This window comes from Colletotrichum lupini, chromosome 6 (genome assembly GCF_023278565.1).
Source record: "Colletotrichum lupini chromosome 6, complete sequence".
Taxonomy (NCBI): domain Eukaryota; kingdom Fungi; phylum Ascomycota; class Sordariomycetes; order Glomerellales; family Glomerellaceae; genus Colletotrichum; species Colletotrichum lupini.
The window spans coordinates 896473-912285 of NC_064679.1; the positions used below are offsets into that span (position 1 = coordinate 896473).

Here is a 15813-nt window from a genome sequence, read left to right on the forward strand (position 1 = left end):
TGATGAGGTCACAGTCTTTCATCATCTCCTGCACTCCAGGTCGGACGACAGCCGCGGACGGGCAAGCACATGCCCATCTCGTCTCGTCGCTGCTGGTCCCAAGTGCCGTCGGTGGTGAGGCTGGCAACGGCGGGGTAGTATGAGAGGGGCGGCCGTCCTGTTTCAGCGCAAGCGCCAGTGAACTGACCCGAATCGCGTCCTAGCTCTCCCCGCAGCAACCTTACTTGTCGTGTAAGTCGCACTCCTCCTTGCTCCCAATGAAGCGCTGCACCTCCCGCGGTGTTATCCTACCACCCCGTGATGATCATGGCCCCGGCTGACAGCTTCTTTTGGACGATGCAGATCACGATATTCTCCGTATGTTAAACCCTCTGATGGATGACGAGGTGCCGGGACCCTACCGAGTCCGCAGGTTCCGGCTACTTGAACCTCCGATTTAGCACACGGGAACCATTTGGGCTTACTCGTGTTGATTGCAGTCACCTACGAAGACATCAAGTCGCTCAAGAACGACTGGTTGACAGACAACGTACGGCACACCTCCTACCCTGCGCTTGCTCCTACCTGGCTAACAATTGCACAGAACATTGCTTTCTGGGAAGAGTGAGTCCCAAACGCTTACAGTTTGACGATAACCACCTATTCTGAACCCTCCTAACAACTGCCAACTGCAGATGGCTGGAACGCGAAGTCCTCCCCAAGTACCCTCAAGCCCGCATCATCCTGCTTCGGCCCTCAATGACCTTCCTCCTCATGAAGGAGCCCGACATGCGCCAGATCCGCTCCGCCCTCCCCGACTTCTCCAAAGTAACACACATCTTCCTCCCCATCAATGACGCCCGCAACGTCGCCCAGGCCGAGGGCGGCTCCCACTGGTCCCTGCTGCTCGTCAGCGCCATCGACGGCGTCGCCTTCCACTACGACTCCCTCGGCGGCGCAAACTACGCAGAAGGCCGCCTCGCCACCCACAAGATGTCCGAGATCCTCGGCCGCCCACTCCGCTATCTCAACCTCGACGACTCTCCCCAGCAGGAGAACGGCAGCGACTGCGGCGTGTTTGTGTGTATCCTAATGCGCCACCTGCTCATCAAGCGCCTCCTCAGCGCCAACGCTCGCGAAAAGGTCAGCATGAGCATGGCCAATAAGCTGATTGACAGCCACGGCGGACGTAAAGAGATGCTCAAAATTATCGAGAGCTTGCGCAAGGAGGGCGAGCGGAGGAGATCGTAAGCGCTAATCCCTCAAATTACCCCCTCCACTGAATTTGGTCTTTGTCTTTTTTTGGTCTCTGCGGCATGTGGATGATGGCAGTACTATCATCCTCCTTACTGTACCTGTACTCCCCAATCTTTGAAGCGTCAAAACCGTAAACTTGTCTTGAGGGTTCCCTGACACCCCTTCCTTCAAAAAGGAGAAGCGCATCACCGTACTCGTCAAAGACGCCGCCACGGATCGAGTAGTCAACCATAGGCCACCCTCCGTACCTTACCCCTACAAAACTCGAACGAAAGAACGACAACGAGACCGTGATTCAGCACAGTCACATCCTTGTCGACGACTTTATTTAAATGTTTCGATATACGATATCCACGAACGCATGCACAAGTGTATTTTATTCAACCACATGAGAGAGGGGGCAGAGGAATGTAAGCATTTGGTAGTGGAAGACGGGAGTGACGAGCGGAAACCGACGCGTCCGAGAGATCCCATCGAGCCGATTCCATCCGCCGAGATACGAAACGACGATTCAGCGACGATCAGAGGTTGTGGGCAAGATGAGGCACTGTGAGATGATGGACGTAGAAGGCCGACGCTGCGGGCCATTCTGGCGGGGCCACGTTGGAGTAGAAAGTCCAAGACGGATGGCCGTAGTAGAGGAGCAAGAGAGGGGTCCAAATCAAGACAATGCAAAGGCGAGGCGTTTTTGGCGTCCCAATGTCGGACGGTTAGCCAGGAGAGATACATTTGATCTTATTCCCATTCATCCTCATCCTCGCCATTATTTGTAAGGTATGTTGGATTGCTTTGATGCATCGTGCATGCATTGCCGCGAACTCTCGACAAGCATCACCTCATCATGCCTTCGTCAAAATTACGCGTTTCGCTTGGGACCTGAAACTCATGTAAACGGAATTAGCTGTATCACGCTAGTTGAGAATCTTTCTCCAAACCATCTCTGAGCTGGACCATCAATCTATCGCTCTGCGCTCACCAACCAAAGCCCAATAGACCGTCCACAAGATGGCAAAAAAGTCGTCATCCCGACACGCAATCGCAAGATCCCTGGCCGCATTCTTCCCCATTCCTATCCACTCCCGTTACCAAAAGGGGCCATCATCCTTGCGAGCCTTCTTGATGCTCGCTTCGCGCTTGTCTTGCGCAACCCGGGCTGCCAGCTTGTTGAATCCTGCCTTTGTGATTCCGTGCAGGGCTACACCTCTGCTCATGACCGATGGAGCGACGGACGAAGGAGCATGGTTCATCTCCTGAAGGCGCTGACGGAATGCCAAAGGCGTAGTCGGTACATTGGTGTTCGGGATCGACGGAGCGTCTAGAAGAGACGGGACTCCCAGTCCAGTGTTACCGCCGACGCGGTTGTACTCGGTGCCGGCAATTGGCAATACGGCAGTGACGGGAACTGATCGATCGTTGCCCCTCATACCAATGGACTCCGCGAAAAGCTTGGCCGAGAGGTTGGAGCGGCGAGCGGCCGATCCGTCATTCAAAGACTGCTCTGCGTCTCCATCAACGCCGCCGTCGTCAACGATGATTTGCTGTTGCTGTTGGCGCTTTGGTTAGCGTCATGGTCTTGCTCATGTTGCTTCTTATTCTTGGTTCGAAGATAGGCATTCACCTTTCGTTGATCAATCGCGCCAGTGCTCTGGTATATCAAATCCGCAGTCTGCTGGGTATAAGGGTTAGTGCTGTCGATATTATAGTGCAGCCATTCCTTCTGCGACTGCTCTGTGGTGTAGGCCCAGCCAGCAGAATACCACATTTGAAAGGCACCTGATTTGGAATCTTTGCGGTGACGAACCTCTTTTCTCTGATCAGGATCATAAGCCATGTACTCAACGGCCTCGTCCCAGTTTGCGCCTTTCTCCCAAGTAATGGGCTTCTGTCTTTCTCGGAATGCATCGAGCTCTGCCTCTTCCTCCGGATCATTTGAGTGGGCATTCGCAAGCCATGCCTCTTGATAGCGCTGATCCTCGGCCTCAGCCTCTTCTTTGGTCTGAAAGCCGCGGGCGTTCTTTGAGGAGATGGCATCGGTATTGAATGAGCGGGATGTAGGGAGGTGTCGAATCTGGAGAAGATCATCGAGCGAGGCATCGCACGGGTCCGGGCAGAAGATGACATCGTGCCCCTCGCGTGATCCGCTATAAAGAGGGGATCCGATGATACACTTACGAACAAGCACAGCTGACTCAATGCTGGAGAATGAGATCTGAAAGCTTTTCTCGTCGGTGTACGCAAAGTGCGTGATGACTTCAGCGAAGGTGGACGCCAGCCCAGCTCTTTTGAGAACCATGTGCAGATCCTTGACGGGGAATCCGGTGACGGTGAGGCATCGAGTATTTCCCTCGCGAATCATGGTGAGGATTGAGTCCTTGAGGGGAAATGAGTCCGTGTTGGGCATGCTGATGCGGACTTGAACTGAATTACCATCAGCCGTGGTGAATCCGATTTCGCGACCGCGGTCCAGGCTGTATTGAAAAAACGCCTTAGCATCCTCAGGAGAGGTGAACTCAATGTACGCATGGTTGAAACGATTATCACTAGTTCCCATCGGCATCGCGTGGGCCTTGAGAATTCGACCGCCTCGGATGTGCTCAAGGATGCGCTGGACGTGAACCTCATCGGGAAGTCCAGTCATGATGATCGTCCTGGAAGACACATCTGATACGCCATTGTCGGCGGTTAGCTTCTGACCAGCCCCATCGCGTATATACCGAAGGCCGTATTTCAACATACCCGGCACCGCTGAAGGGTGACGACTTCCAACGGTACGCTGGTGCGTCTGCAGCGCGCGCTCCTTCTGAAATGGACTGTCCCAGATGTTATCGCTGCCATCACTCCAGTCGAGCCCAGTCATGGTGTCGGCCGTGCTAGTTGCAGTCTCGGTGTTCTGGTTGTCAAGGTGTTCAATGACGGGAGCAGGGTGCTGCTTTTCAGCCAAAGCGTCGGGCGTGACGAGGGCTTCCTTGAAGGTGGAGGGGAACTCGGGCTTCGGGAAAGTGGCCTGGTTGTCTCGATCAACGTTCTGGGGCTTGGAAGGTGTCTGGAGAGCTGGAAAATGGTCCTCAAATGATATCAAAGGCTCGTCATTGATGCCAAGAACCGTCGAGAGACCAGGCTTCGTGGTTGTGCCGTCATCAGGAGAGACTCCAATGACTGCGAAAGCTTCTGTAACCTCTGGGTGATCAGTGATAAAGGAGCGCATGAAGGCCTCGTACATCTTGGCCCGCTCAACAGCGTTGAGAAGGCAGTTCTGCATGGCCTGGAGCTGAGCAACGAGAGGTGCATTGTTTGCGACCGCTCCGGCATACTTCGCCTTGTATTCTGTGAGCTGCTCTTGACTATGGTCGAGATCGTCTTGGAGTCTGCTCAGTACTTCTTGATCCTTGCTGCTTCGCTCATTCTGTTCGACAGAGTAAGTCTGCGCTCTGCATCGGAGAAGATTGGCCTCCTTGATATCTTCCCTGAGCTTGGCGATTGTGTCCTGGTCCAAGTTCGCTTGATGCCTTAGCGATTCGTTGACGTATTCGAGGCTCTCATTTTCGCTTTTGAGGGCTTCGTGATCGGCCTCGAGCCGGCTGAGGCGAGACTTCATGGCGAAAAGGCCAACTCCCGCGTCCAAACTTTGGCGAGCATCTGAGTAGGACGAGAATGACTGCTTTGACGACAAATTGTCTCTGTTCGTGCTGCTGGGGGTAAACTCGGCTGAGGATGGGTTCAGTGGCTTGCGACCAGAAACGAATGACTCGATCGGGGAAGGGTTGTTCTCACGAGGCGGAATCGCGGTCTCTTGGGAATCGCCCTGCTTAATGACAGCGACACTCGTAATCGTCCGGGCATGATTGGTGTCCGAGACAGTAGCTTCCAGATCCTTGGGGTCATCGAAGTCGTCGCCAAAATCAATGAGCTTCTCCGACTTTGACTGGGGAAGGATCGGACGAGCAGGGGCGGGTGGGCTTCCGGCGTCGCTTTTGTCATCATTAAAGCCATCGTCAGTCGACGCGTAGATGCTCTCATCACCGTCATTGTTGTTCTCCTGCTTGATGACACGGCCGGGGAAACGGGGGTCGTATTTGTCAACCATTTTGGCCGCCGTTGCGTTGTGCTGCTAGTAGAGGAGTCCAGAGGGTCTATCGAGACGTAGGAGCTTTCGGCTGATTCTGTGGGAAAACTGTAAATGAATGGTGTTAACGAATGGACCGACGATGCTTCTCTTGAAGAGAGAAAAATGCGAGATATGAATGATGAAGATGATGCGGGAGTAAAGATAGGAATCACTGGCTGAAATCGATTCTTGTAGCGATTGGATTGGAAATGACGATTGAGAGTACCGCTTACTCTGCCAGCCTTTGACGGTTGGGTCCTCGAAAGTGGTGATATAGAAGGGGAAAGACGAAGGGCGAAATCAGAATGTGAAGGGAGGAACTCTTGGAGCCCCCGTGTTTTCATTCCGGGAAAGGCAAGAGCGGCTGTTGACGCGGGCGGAAAGCGCCATTCGTAAGATGCTGTAACTAAGGCAGGTGTGCAGGAGCGTCGGGAAGTAGGGGCAGGTTCTTGGGGCGGTGAGCAAGCAGTGCTGAAACATATCATGACTTACCTAGCTGAGTCTGAAGGTGCTTGAGCTATCTTGACTCAAAGAGACCAAGAGTTGCAGTAGGCCGAAATATCACCACGAGTGGATTCTTTGCATTCAGCGTTGCTGCTACCTGTTGTTGAGGTAGACGATATTGGTGAATGATCTAAATGATGTTGTTGCGTTGTCGATAACTGGCTTATAGAAGGCTTGTTCTATAAGAGCCAAGGCGCGCCGATGCTGACGTCAAGAACGCTGAAAAGCAAGGCGAAATCTCCGTCTCTATGTCTATGCTGCTGTGTTGTTGTGCGGTTGCTCTATAGAATCGAGGCCAAGACTCGGAAGCAGACTTGTTCGGGAGAAGAAAAGATTGTTGCTTCAGGTGGAAGACTGTAGACGACCTGAGATATGTTAATGATGCTCAATGCTGATCTCAAAAGGTGAGTGAGGCTCTTGCCTGGATGACATACCTGAGTACTCCGAAAGGGAGAGGCGAGGATATTAAGGTAAGTGAAAGTGCTGCCTCTGCGTGTTGATGTAGATGTAGGAGGAAGAAGACTCTGTGAAGAGGCGGGAGGAAGAGATTCCCTCTCTTATGGACTCTACCCAGAGATAGATTCAGCATAGAAGGGACTACCGCGGAGCTAGTCGCGGAGCGAAGCGCAAAGTCGAGAAGGGCGAGGCGGCGAGGAGTTTGGCGGTAGGTAAAATGAGAAGCTGGAAAAGGGAGTAAAGGAAGAAGCCCCCTTCTCATCCAGATCCTCTGCAGATGCCAGAGGGAAGAGGAAAGTTGCTGAGGAGGAGGAAGAGAGGGTGGTAAGGGAGAAGAGGTAGGTGAAGGTGAGAAGAAAAAGAAAGAGAAGAAGAGGACTGGTGAGCTGAGAAAAGAATCTGACTTTTACAACCCTAGGGCAGCCGGAGACGGGAACTGAGGCTATGCGGGGACTGTGGTAGATGGAGGAGCTCAAAAGATCAACTTCACGGGAGACTGAAGACGGCACAGATGGACCAGAGAAGTATAAGACGAAGCAGGTCAGACGGGAACTTCACATGAGGGAAGTTAGAAAGGCATTGGTTGAGACCACTGAGACTTGGTAGACACATTAGAGCAGACAGTCAGAGACTGAAAGGGGTTCTTGGGAAGGGAGGGGCTGTTCTCATTATGAAGAATGATGAGTTTGAGTGCAGTCAACCCCAAAAGGGGTCCCAAAGAGTTGCGAGACCACTAGGTCCTGTTATTGAAATGTCACAGATGAGCCCAGGCAGTCCAGTCTTCATGGGAAGATAAGTCACCGTGAAGACAAGTAGGATGTGAACAAGTCTGAAGAGGCACAATTGCTATGAGGGGACCCTGGTCCCAATTCATTGTAGCTTCCAGTATCTTCTGAAGACGATCCAGTGAAGGAGGTTAAGTGAAGGGAATCAAGTGAAGTGGACAGAATGCGTGTAGTCTGAAATAAGCTTGTTACAAAGGCCTCGAGAACTTATAACAGCATTACTAGAATTGATGAGGTATGTTAAGTTAAGGGTCACAGGAGTTGCAGTAAACAATCACCAAGACTTCAGTGGGAGACAAATATGACCACATGTATCGGAAAGCATAGTCTGAAATCTGGTATCTTCAAATCTTGGAAAGGAAACTGATACTACGCAAGGAAAGGGGGTATACATGCTAGCCCAACGCCGTGCTTTGTTAACTCAATGGCCAAGGGAAACCCTTCAACCTCCCCTACTGATACTCGTTGAATACTTGTCTTATACTTCAACGACAAAATCTCGAACCATGTTGAGGAATCTCTCCCGATACTCCGTAGGGTTGGCAGTAATGCTCATGGGGCCGTGGCCGGCAAACACGTTGTACGACTTGACGAGCCCAGTCATGGCCTTCGCGCGAAACTTTTGCTTGGCCCAGAAGAAGTCGAGAACGATCATGCGGTAGGTCCAGTTGCCGTCGGCGTCCGTCAGACCGGTGCGCCAGGGAGGTGCGTCGGATTGGATGGTGGGTACGTCGCGAGCTTCGTCGAGCACATTGGGGCCGGGGAAGCGCACCATGAAGAGGGAGTAGTCGACGGCGTTGTTCTCGGCCAGGAGTTGGGTGTCGGCTTCGAGAATGTCCAGCAGCTCCTTCTTCTGGGCGGGTTTGACGCGAACCTTGTCCTCAAACTCGTCAATCAAGCGTTCCTTGACGCTCTGTGGTGCAAGATTGCCGTTGGCGATATCACGTTCGGGGAAGAAGTAGTCGTTGGGCTTGAGGTCGTATGTCTCCCACTGGTTCCTGCGATGATCGGTCTCCTCCTCCTTCTTACCGAACATCAGGTTCTCCATGATGATGTGGTGCGTCGGCGCCATGCCGAGAATGCCACCAATCGTCGCTTTCGCGGTATAGGCCATGTCGGTGATGCGAACCAACAGGCTGTGCGGGTGCTTCTTCATGTGTGCAACGTAGGCGTCAAACAAGTCGTGCGTGAAGAACTCGTGCTCGAACCGGCGGGGCAGCGACTTGATAAGGAACTTCCCATCGGCCGTCGTGAAGAAGGTCGAGCCGCTGTACCCCAGATCGCCGACAGGCACGAGATCGGATTCGCGGCCCTTGCCCTTGGCTGCCTTCTTTGCGAGGTGGAAGGAGTTTGTGTACTCGTCTTCATCAAATTGCCAGACATTGTGTCGGAGTTCGAGGAAGTCTGCGGCGCGGTATCGAGCAAGAGGGAGGTGGAAGACGGATAGGAAGGAGGTGAAGACGCGAAAGATGCGCTTTTTGAGGCTTGGTTTGTCGGGGTTGTTTGAGTCGCCTGAGATGGCTGCGAGGATCGAGGACGAGATGGAGGTGCTCCGGATCTGCATGGTGGCGGTTGGAGGCCAAAGGGCCCAGGCAGGTCTTTGATATCCCGCTCGTGGTAGTGGACAGTGTCTGTAGGGGAAATGTCTTGAGAAGGAAGAACGTAGGCACCGTTGGAAAAAGAAGTTGAAAGACGTAGCTTGAGCTCGGTACCTTGCCTTAGGTGCGAAGGGATGGGAGCTTGACGGGAGCTTGTCTTAGACCGACAATGGTGGAGAGCTACTGACGTCACTTTACCGGGGAAGGCGCATGTGCCCGCCAAAAGCCACAACCAAGCGGAGCAAACGTTCCTGCTCAGCAATGCGGCAACCATTTAATCCATGGATGAATATACGCGCAGGATTATACATGAATCTCTTGGTCCAAAAATCTCCATGGTTGGAGAGTCAAAGGGAGAAAAAAGAAGACTGCCTTTATTGCCCTGGCTTTTGAAACCCTTCATCTTACCCACCCTATTGCGATCAAATGATAGGCATCTTACGCTATCAAGGTGTATTCTGAAAGAAAAATATAAGAAGTAAAGAGTACTAATGGAAATCATAACAATAACAGCAAGGGGAGAAATAATTGCAGTTAGCAGAATTGGTGGAAATGAAAACAAGGTTCTGAGTTGTAAATTATCGCGTGACATATCGCTGAGACAGCTCTTGAATCAACCCACTCTGATCAAGATAGAGACATGAGTCTTCTTTAATTATAGCTGGAGAATGATGCTGGTTCCCGGTGTTGTCATATCTGGAAGTTGTATTTTCCCTAAGCTCGGATCTTGACTAGAAGTCTACCTTACACTACGACGCATATTGAATCAAACTTACGGACTGTGTCGAGTGTTGTAAACTTCTAGAGTCTCGACCCTGTCCTCAAATAAAATATAAGTCTAGCTGAAGCTAAGAAGGTTGCAAAAGTCTCGTTGTGAGAGGGGACTTACATGCTGTCAGTCCATATTACATGGGTCTGGAGAGCTTCACGATACGCCATTCGCTCACCCGTCTACCCACTCATCATTGGCCAATGATGTCCAAAGTCCCGCGACCCCGCAGCCTCTGGTGTATGATAAACTCTCTGACGGCTGCCTGGCTTTATTTTCCATTCGCTGACTTCAATGTGAGACAGTATCTGACAACTTGAAGACCCAACCATGAGCAGAGAATGCAACAAACATGTCCACACACTTAGACGGCAGGGACGGTAGCCGCCTGAGGGATTGCATTTCCTGTTCAGATAGCAGGAACCCCATCATCCCCAATCCCCTTCTTTGCAATGATTGCCAGCCATGGAATGACTTTTTCCATGTTGTCTATTGCTGCTACGCATCACAAGACGTGGACGTCTCAGCTTTCGATCCCGACTTTGATGAATCGGAATCTGCCTCCTACGGCTTCCAGTCTCTGACCTTTCGATCGTTGAGCAGCACCGCCAATAGCCCAAATTGTATGATATGCAGCTTCATCAGCTCGGAGATAAGCACGGTAGATGGCGCCGGCGATGACACTGAATTCGCAGTCTGCGGGCTCTTCCCGAGTCGTAGGACGGACCCAAGCTCTCGTACCCTCATATCTAACAGGGCACATGAGACTTCGTCCTTTGCCGAGAGCTGCGCCTTGGCTATCTGCGTTTCGGGGCTTACACCGCTATCGGGCAGTAAATCAAATCACATTTATCGACCTGTGGTTCTGGGGATTAGACTTAAGTATGGGTCTAAAGACGGAATCCGACTTGAGCTGGCAGAACTCTGGGATCGGCGATACATCAACGTCAGCCTCCTTCGCAGCTGGCTCGCGAGCTGTCAGGACTACCACGGACCCAAATGCAACGAGCCCTTGACAGAATCAAGACTCCCTGCCGGGTTCCGCGTAATAGACACCAAATGTAGGCGGATTGTCCAGCCAAAGACCCAGGTTGCCTCTGTAGCATTGAGTTATACGTGGCGGCTTGCAACTGCTTCAGCGGATCGAGACCTTCATTTGACGACGTCAAACGCAGAAAAGTTGAACCGGACTGATTCTCTTGTGGCGGATCTGCTGCCGGAAGTAGTTGGGGACGCCATCCACTTGTGCCGGAACATGGGCCAGCGATACCTCTGGGTTGATCGCTTGTGCATCCTGCAGGACGATGAAGATCTCAAGATGGCACAGATCAACGCTATGAACGACATTTACCAACTCGCAGAATTCACCATTGTTGCAGCTGCGAATGGTGTTGGTGTTGGGCTACCCGGTCTCACTACGCGGCCCAACATTTCCACTCACAAGAACCATTGCTGGCAATTCATTAAGCACGTGCCTAAAGCAGTCGAGGGTACGACATCGGGCGGGAACTCTGCCATGGAACATGCCGTTGTCGGGATAGCCCCTCTCAGCGAGAACCAGGTCATCAGCTCCAGCGAGTGGAACTCGAGAGCATGGACATTTCAGGAGAAGCTGCTCTCCCGGCGGCACATCTTCTTCAGCTCCGGGCACGTCTACTTCAGCTGCTTCCACGAGGGCTCTGAGCTTCATAGGTACCCGGACATCAGGCACTACCGACCACAGGAGGAACCAGAGACTGCCGGCGTCACAAGGACAGGTCAAGACCGGGGTGGAAGAGGTTTCGAAAAGGGCCTCCGATCCGATGAGTACAGCGATGACGGGGTCCTCGGATTTTACCCGCTTCTAGTGGACCAGTATAAGTCAAAGCACCCACTTATGGGCCCCCCCCCCTTTTGGGCCCCCCAATAAACATAGTATCAAAACATCGCCACTAATTACAATTAATTAATTAACTATCTTCTATTACTATAATAATATAGTTATTATTATCCCTAAGTAATTTAACCCCTACGAGTTAATTAAGACTAATTAAATAGTCACTAGAGTCCTCTTAAGCCTTTTATATATCCTAAATACTTATAAACTTAATATTTAAGTTTATTAATATACTCTTCTTTTTTTTAAGCCTTATATACTTAACCCTTATTTCTAAAAGTCGAATTTAATACTAAGATATAGCTAAGTAATAGGCCTACTTACTAAATACCTTTTTTATTTTTTTAAATAGTAATTATTAAGTATTATTATCTAAACTAAGCTTTATAAATAGCTTTAAGTAGTTACTAAGCTCGCTAGCTTTTTTAAGAATTAATTAGTTAATAATAGAGGTTATTAATACTTAGTTAAGTAGTTTATTAGTATTACTAATTATTTACCTAGCTTCTATACCCTTTTTAAATAGTATAACTTATATAAGTAGGATTATTAAGTTAAGAAGTAGCTTAGCTATACTAAGTAACTATAGTCTAGTTACTTTTTATTTACTTCGTATATTTAATAATATTAAACTAGCTAAATAAATAAGCTAATAATAGCTTAAGAAGTACCGCTTTTTAATAATAATAGAATTATTTACTATATTCTTTTTACTAAGCTCTTTTTTATAATAGGATTTAATAGGACTAAAAATAGTTATATTTAACGGCTAGAGAATATAAGAAGCGTATAATAATAAAAATAATAAGTAGACGTTATTTTTATAATACTCCTATATAAATTTTATTATTATATAACTCCTATACCTATTTAGTATTAATAGTTAAGGCTAGTTTAGCTTACTAAGCCCCCTAATAGGGGGGGTCTTAGTTTAAAATAAGAACACTTTTTTTAACTAATAAAAGGTAGTCTCGTCGGTTATCTAGCTATTATTTATTATTATAAACTTCTAACTATCGTAAGAGTTAAGTTAAAATAGGAACTACTATTATTATACTAACTTTCCTCTATAAATACCTAGTAGTTTAATAGACCTATTATTAATAGAGATATACTTAATAATCGTTATTTAAATACGCGAACTAAGCTCTTTTTTTTATATTATTATAGCCTTTATTATACTTAAAACTAGCCTATTAGCTCCCTTACCCTTTATTATACTAGTCTTATTTATATTATATTTATTAACCTATTTAATACCGCTAATTTCTAATATATTAAATAATCTAAACTATAATTTAATTATATTAGTTATAGCTTTATTAATACAACATAAATTTATTAAATAACTTCTCTAGACCCTTATTAATAAATTCTTCTTAATAAAAGTGTTAATTTATTTCTTTTTAAATAGTTTAGTATCCCTTTAAAATATTAGAACTTACTTAGTAAATTCTTTAGCTTATTAATAAGTTAGTATAATACTTAGGGTATATTAAATTCGAACTTATTAAGTTAATTAATCTTTTTATTATAAAAAAAGCCTCTAAAGGTTTATAAATACCCTTACCCTTATTTAATAGCCTTTTTTATAATTCTAAAGTATTACTTTAAGAACTCCGAACTTAACTAAGGCCCTCTTAATAAAGAGACCGTTCTTAATAATATTAAGAGCCTATTAGAGCTTATTTTCGGTATATAGGACTATTATATATCGATTAATAATTATATTAAAAAGAAATATATTTAGACGATTTTTGTAATTATTATAGTAGTTTATATATTGAGGGTAGGGTTTTAATCAGGGGGCTGGGCGGGATTTTGGGGGGGGGCCTAAAAGGGGGGGGGGCCCATAAGTGGGTGCTTTGACTTACTAAACGAACACTCGGCCGTCGGGAAGACGTGCTGAGCGCCTTTGCTGGCGTCGGGAATGTTGTCGCTGCTCGGGCCAGAACGCAGATGCTGCTGGGGCTTCCGGAGAGATACCTGGCACATAGCCTCCTGTGGTCGTTTTGCTCTCCTCTAGGAGTTACATATCGCACGACTGAAGGGCTGAGACTTCCGTCTTGGACATGGGCTACCCGAAAAGGCTCCGTCATTTATCAACGGTCTCTCGGGGGCAGAATTGACGGCGACTGGTTGGACCCGATGTATCAGATTCACTTTGGACATCTCGTCTCCTTTTTCTACTGTGACCCGATCTCTACTGGCCCCTCTAGGCTCAGGCACATTTGTGAAGGCAAGGTTTGGTTTCCAGAAGATCGAATTGATGGTTCTATGCGGCAGGAAGACTTCCAGCGAGATATTGAAGCCTTCTTTCAACCTAGGGGAAAACTTTGCCAGGTCACTGAGTACAAGGATCCTCGACAAGAGGCACCGTGGATCTCCGTGGTTGACATGTGGAAACGGTCTCCGCAGAACCCTATGACAGCTCGCCACCACATCGAGCTTGATGATAAGACCAAAGCCAGGGCTGAAGAACACCCTCGCTGTCTCGTTTTCAACACCACAGTTGCCAGAGTCCGGATAGGGTCATACCTTCGCGGCGATGATGACGGAAGTCAACTTACGATCTATAACAATGATGGCACAAAGATAGGAACCACTGCGCCTATGCATAGGCAATGGGCTTTAAAATGTCTGAGCATGGGGTCGAGCCTCTACATGATAGTTGTCGCCGCTGGCCTCAAGTTTCCTGAAACCTGGGAGCATAATGCTGTGTTTGCGGGAAGCCGAGGATTTGGGTTCTATGTGCTAATTACATCTCGCACGAGCGGGCTCTACTCGCGTCTTGGGATCGGCTTTATTTCCTTGGATGGATGGGCCTCTGTTGAACCCAACTGGGAGCCTGTTATTCTAGTATAGTGGTATAGTAGAGCGAATCACTGTCACCAGGAAGACTTCTATGAGTTTCTCCGTGGGCGAATAAAAGCAGACGCATTAAGGAGTAGAGTAGAGATTTGCACTGCTAGGTCTCGGTATCTTAGAAGTATGGGGGCCTAGGTACTAAACGAAGTTAATGTCCTTACTAAGTCAAACCACCCACTTTTGGCCCACCCCCCCTTTTGGCCCACCCTAACAACATAGTCTTAAAACATCGATATTAACTATAATTAATTATTTAACTACCTTCTACTACTATAATAATATAATTATTATTCTTACTAAGTAACTCGACCCTTACGAGTTAATTAAAACTAACTAAATAGTTACTAAAGTCTTCCTAAGCCCTTTATACGTCCTAAATATTTATAAACTTAATATTTAAGTTTATTAATATAATCTTTTTTTTAAGCCTTATATACTTAACCCTTATTATTAAAAATCGAATTTAATACTAAAATATAGCTAAGTAGTAGGCCTACTTATTAAATACCTTTTTTATTTTTTTAAATAATAATTATTAAGTAATATTATCTAAACTAAGCTTTATAAATAGTTTTAAGTAATTACTAAGCTCGCTAGCTTTTTTAGGAGTTAATTAGTTAATAATAAAGGTTACTAATACTTAATTAAGTAGTTTTTTAATATTACTAGTTATTTACTTAGCTTTTATACCCCTTTTAAATAGTATAATTTATATAAATAAGATTATTAAATTAAGAAGTAACTTAGTTATATTAAATAGCTATAGTTTAGTTACTTTCTATTTATTTTATATATTTAATAATATTAAACTAATTAAACGAGTAAGCTAATAATAGTTTAAAAATATAATAAATTTAAGATACGGCCGGTAATAAAATACCGATAACTTAGTAACTAATATACGGATCGTATTATAAAAGAACTTTTTAAGAAGTAGAGCCCTTACGAAGGACTCTATAAGCTTTAGTTTTATAATATATTTATATTTATATTATAGCTTTATTAATTAAGTATTTATAACCTAATCTTTTATAATTTTAAAGCTTTTATTTTTATAGAGTAATTAATATAAGTAATAATAAATTACGAAAAAGAACGGAACGTTAACGAAACGATACTTAGTTATTAATAAAGAGCTATTAATATTAACGAGCTATAATTATTTAGAATTAATTATTTAACCCTATTTTGTCCGGAGGAACGAGCTTATTATAGAGTAAGTCCTATTTAAATATTAATATTTATAAAAGAGCTAGATAAAGAAAATAATCGGAGTAGATTACTTTTATAAGCTAATTACTTTATTAATACCCTAAAGACCTTATTTATTATAAACGGGGCGTTTATTAATAATTAATTATTAAATATATAAAGTTAAGGTATATATAAAAGCGTAAATAGTACTAAAATAGCTAGTTTAATAAACCTTATAAGCTTAATAATAACCTATTTTTATAAAATTATAAAAATAATAGTTAAAAATTAAAACTAAAAACGGCGTTAATATAAAGAGCTCGTTTAATAGCTTATTAAGTAGCTAATAATATATTTAAGTTAATAAGAATATAAAAAGCCTTTTTTTATAACTATAAACTAATTAAAAAAGAGTTTACGAG

The 15813-nt window shown here is 46.1% G+C and overlaps 5 protein-coding genes across 5 annotated transcripts; 3 read left to right on the forward strand and 2 right to left on the reverse strand.

Moving 5' to 3' along the window:
• Positions 1 to 69: 69 nt before the first annotated feature.
• CLUP02_11751 (Ulp1 protease family protein) lies at positions 70 to 1460 on the forward strand (the record flags this gene model as incomplete). Its single annotated transcript, XM_049290718.1, has 6 exons — positions 70 to 114; positions 204 to 231; positions 343 to 357; positions 480 to 603; positions 675 to 1226; positions 1412 to 1460. 6 exons carry the CDS (start codon positions 70 to 72, stop codon positions 1458 to 1460), a joined length of 813 nt encoding a protein of 270 aa, XP_049147863.1.
• An 858-nt stretch (positions 1461 to 2318) lies between these two features.
• CLUP02_11752 (uncharacterized protein) lies at positions 2319 to 5320 on the reverse strand (the record flags this gene model as incomplete). The annotated part of the gene is made up of 2 exons (XM_049290719.1): positions 2319 to 2774; positions 2855 to 5320. The coding sequence occupies 2 exons, from the start codon at positions 5318 to 5320 to the stop codon at positions 2319 to 2321; spliced, it is 2922 nt and encodes a 973-aa protein (XP_049147864.1).
• A 2244-nt stretch (positions 5321 to 7564) lies between these two features.
• Positions 7565 to 8650, reverse strand: CLUP02_11753 (uncharacterized protein; the record flags this gene model as incomplete). The annotated part of the gene is made up of 1 exon (XM_049290720.1): positions 7565 to 8650. One exon carries the CDS (start codon positions 8648 to 8650, stop codon positions 7565 to 7567), a length of 1086 nt encoding a protein of 361 aa, XP_049147865.1.
• A 1428-nt stretch (positions 8651 to 10078) lies between these two features.
• CLUP02_11754 (uncharacterized protein) lies at positions 10079 to 11362 on the forward strand (the record flags this gene model as incomplete). Its single annotated transcript, XM_049290721.1, has 1 exon — positions 10079 to 11362. The coding sequence occupies one exon, from the start codon at positions 10079 to 10081 to the stop codon at positions 11360 to 11362; it is 1284 nt and encodes a 427-aa protein (XP_049147866.1).
• A 1926-nt stretch (positions 11363 to 13288) lies between these two features.
• Positions 13289 to 14194, forward strand: CLUP02_11755 (uncharacterized protein; the record flags this gene model as incomplete). Its single annotated transcript, XM_049290722.1, has 1 exon — positions 13289 to 14194. One exon carries the CDS (start codon positions 13289 to 13291, stop codon positions 14192 to 14194), a length of 906 nt encoding a protein of 301 aa, XP_049147867.1.
• Between the last annotated feature and the right edge of the window lie 1619 nt (positions 14195 to 15813).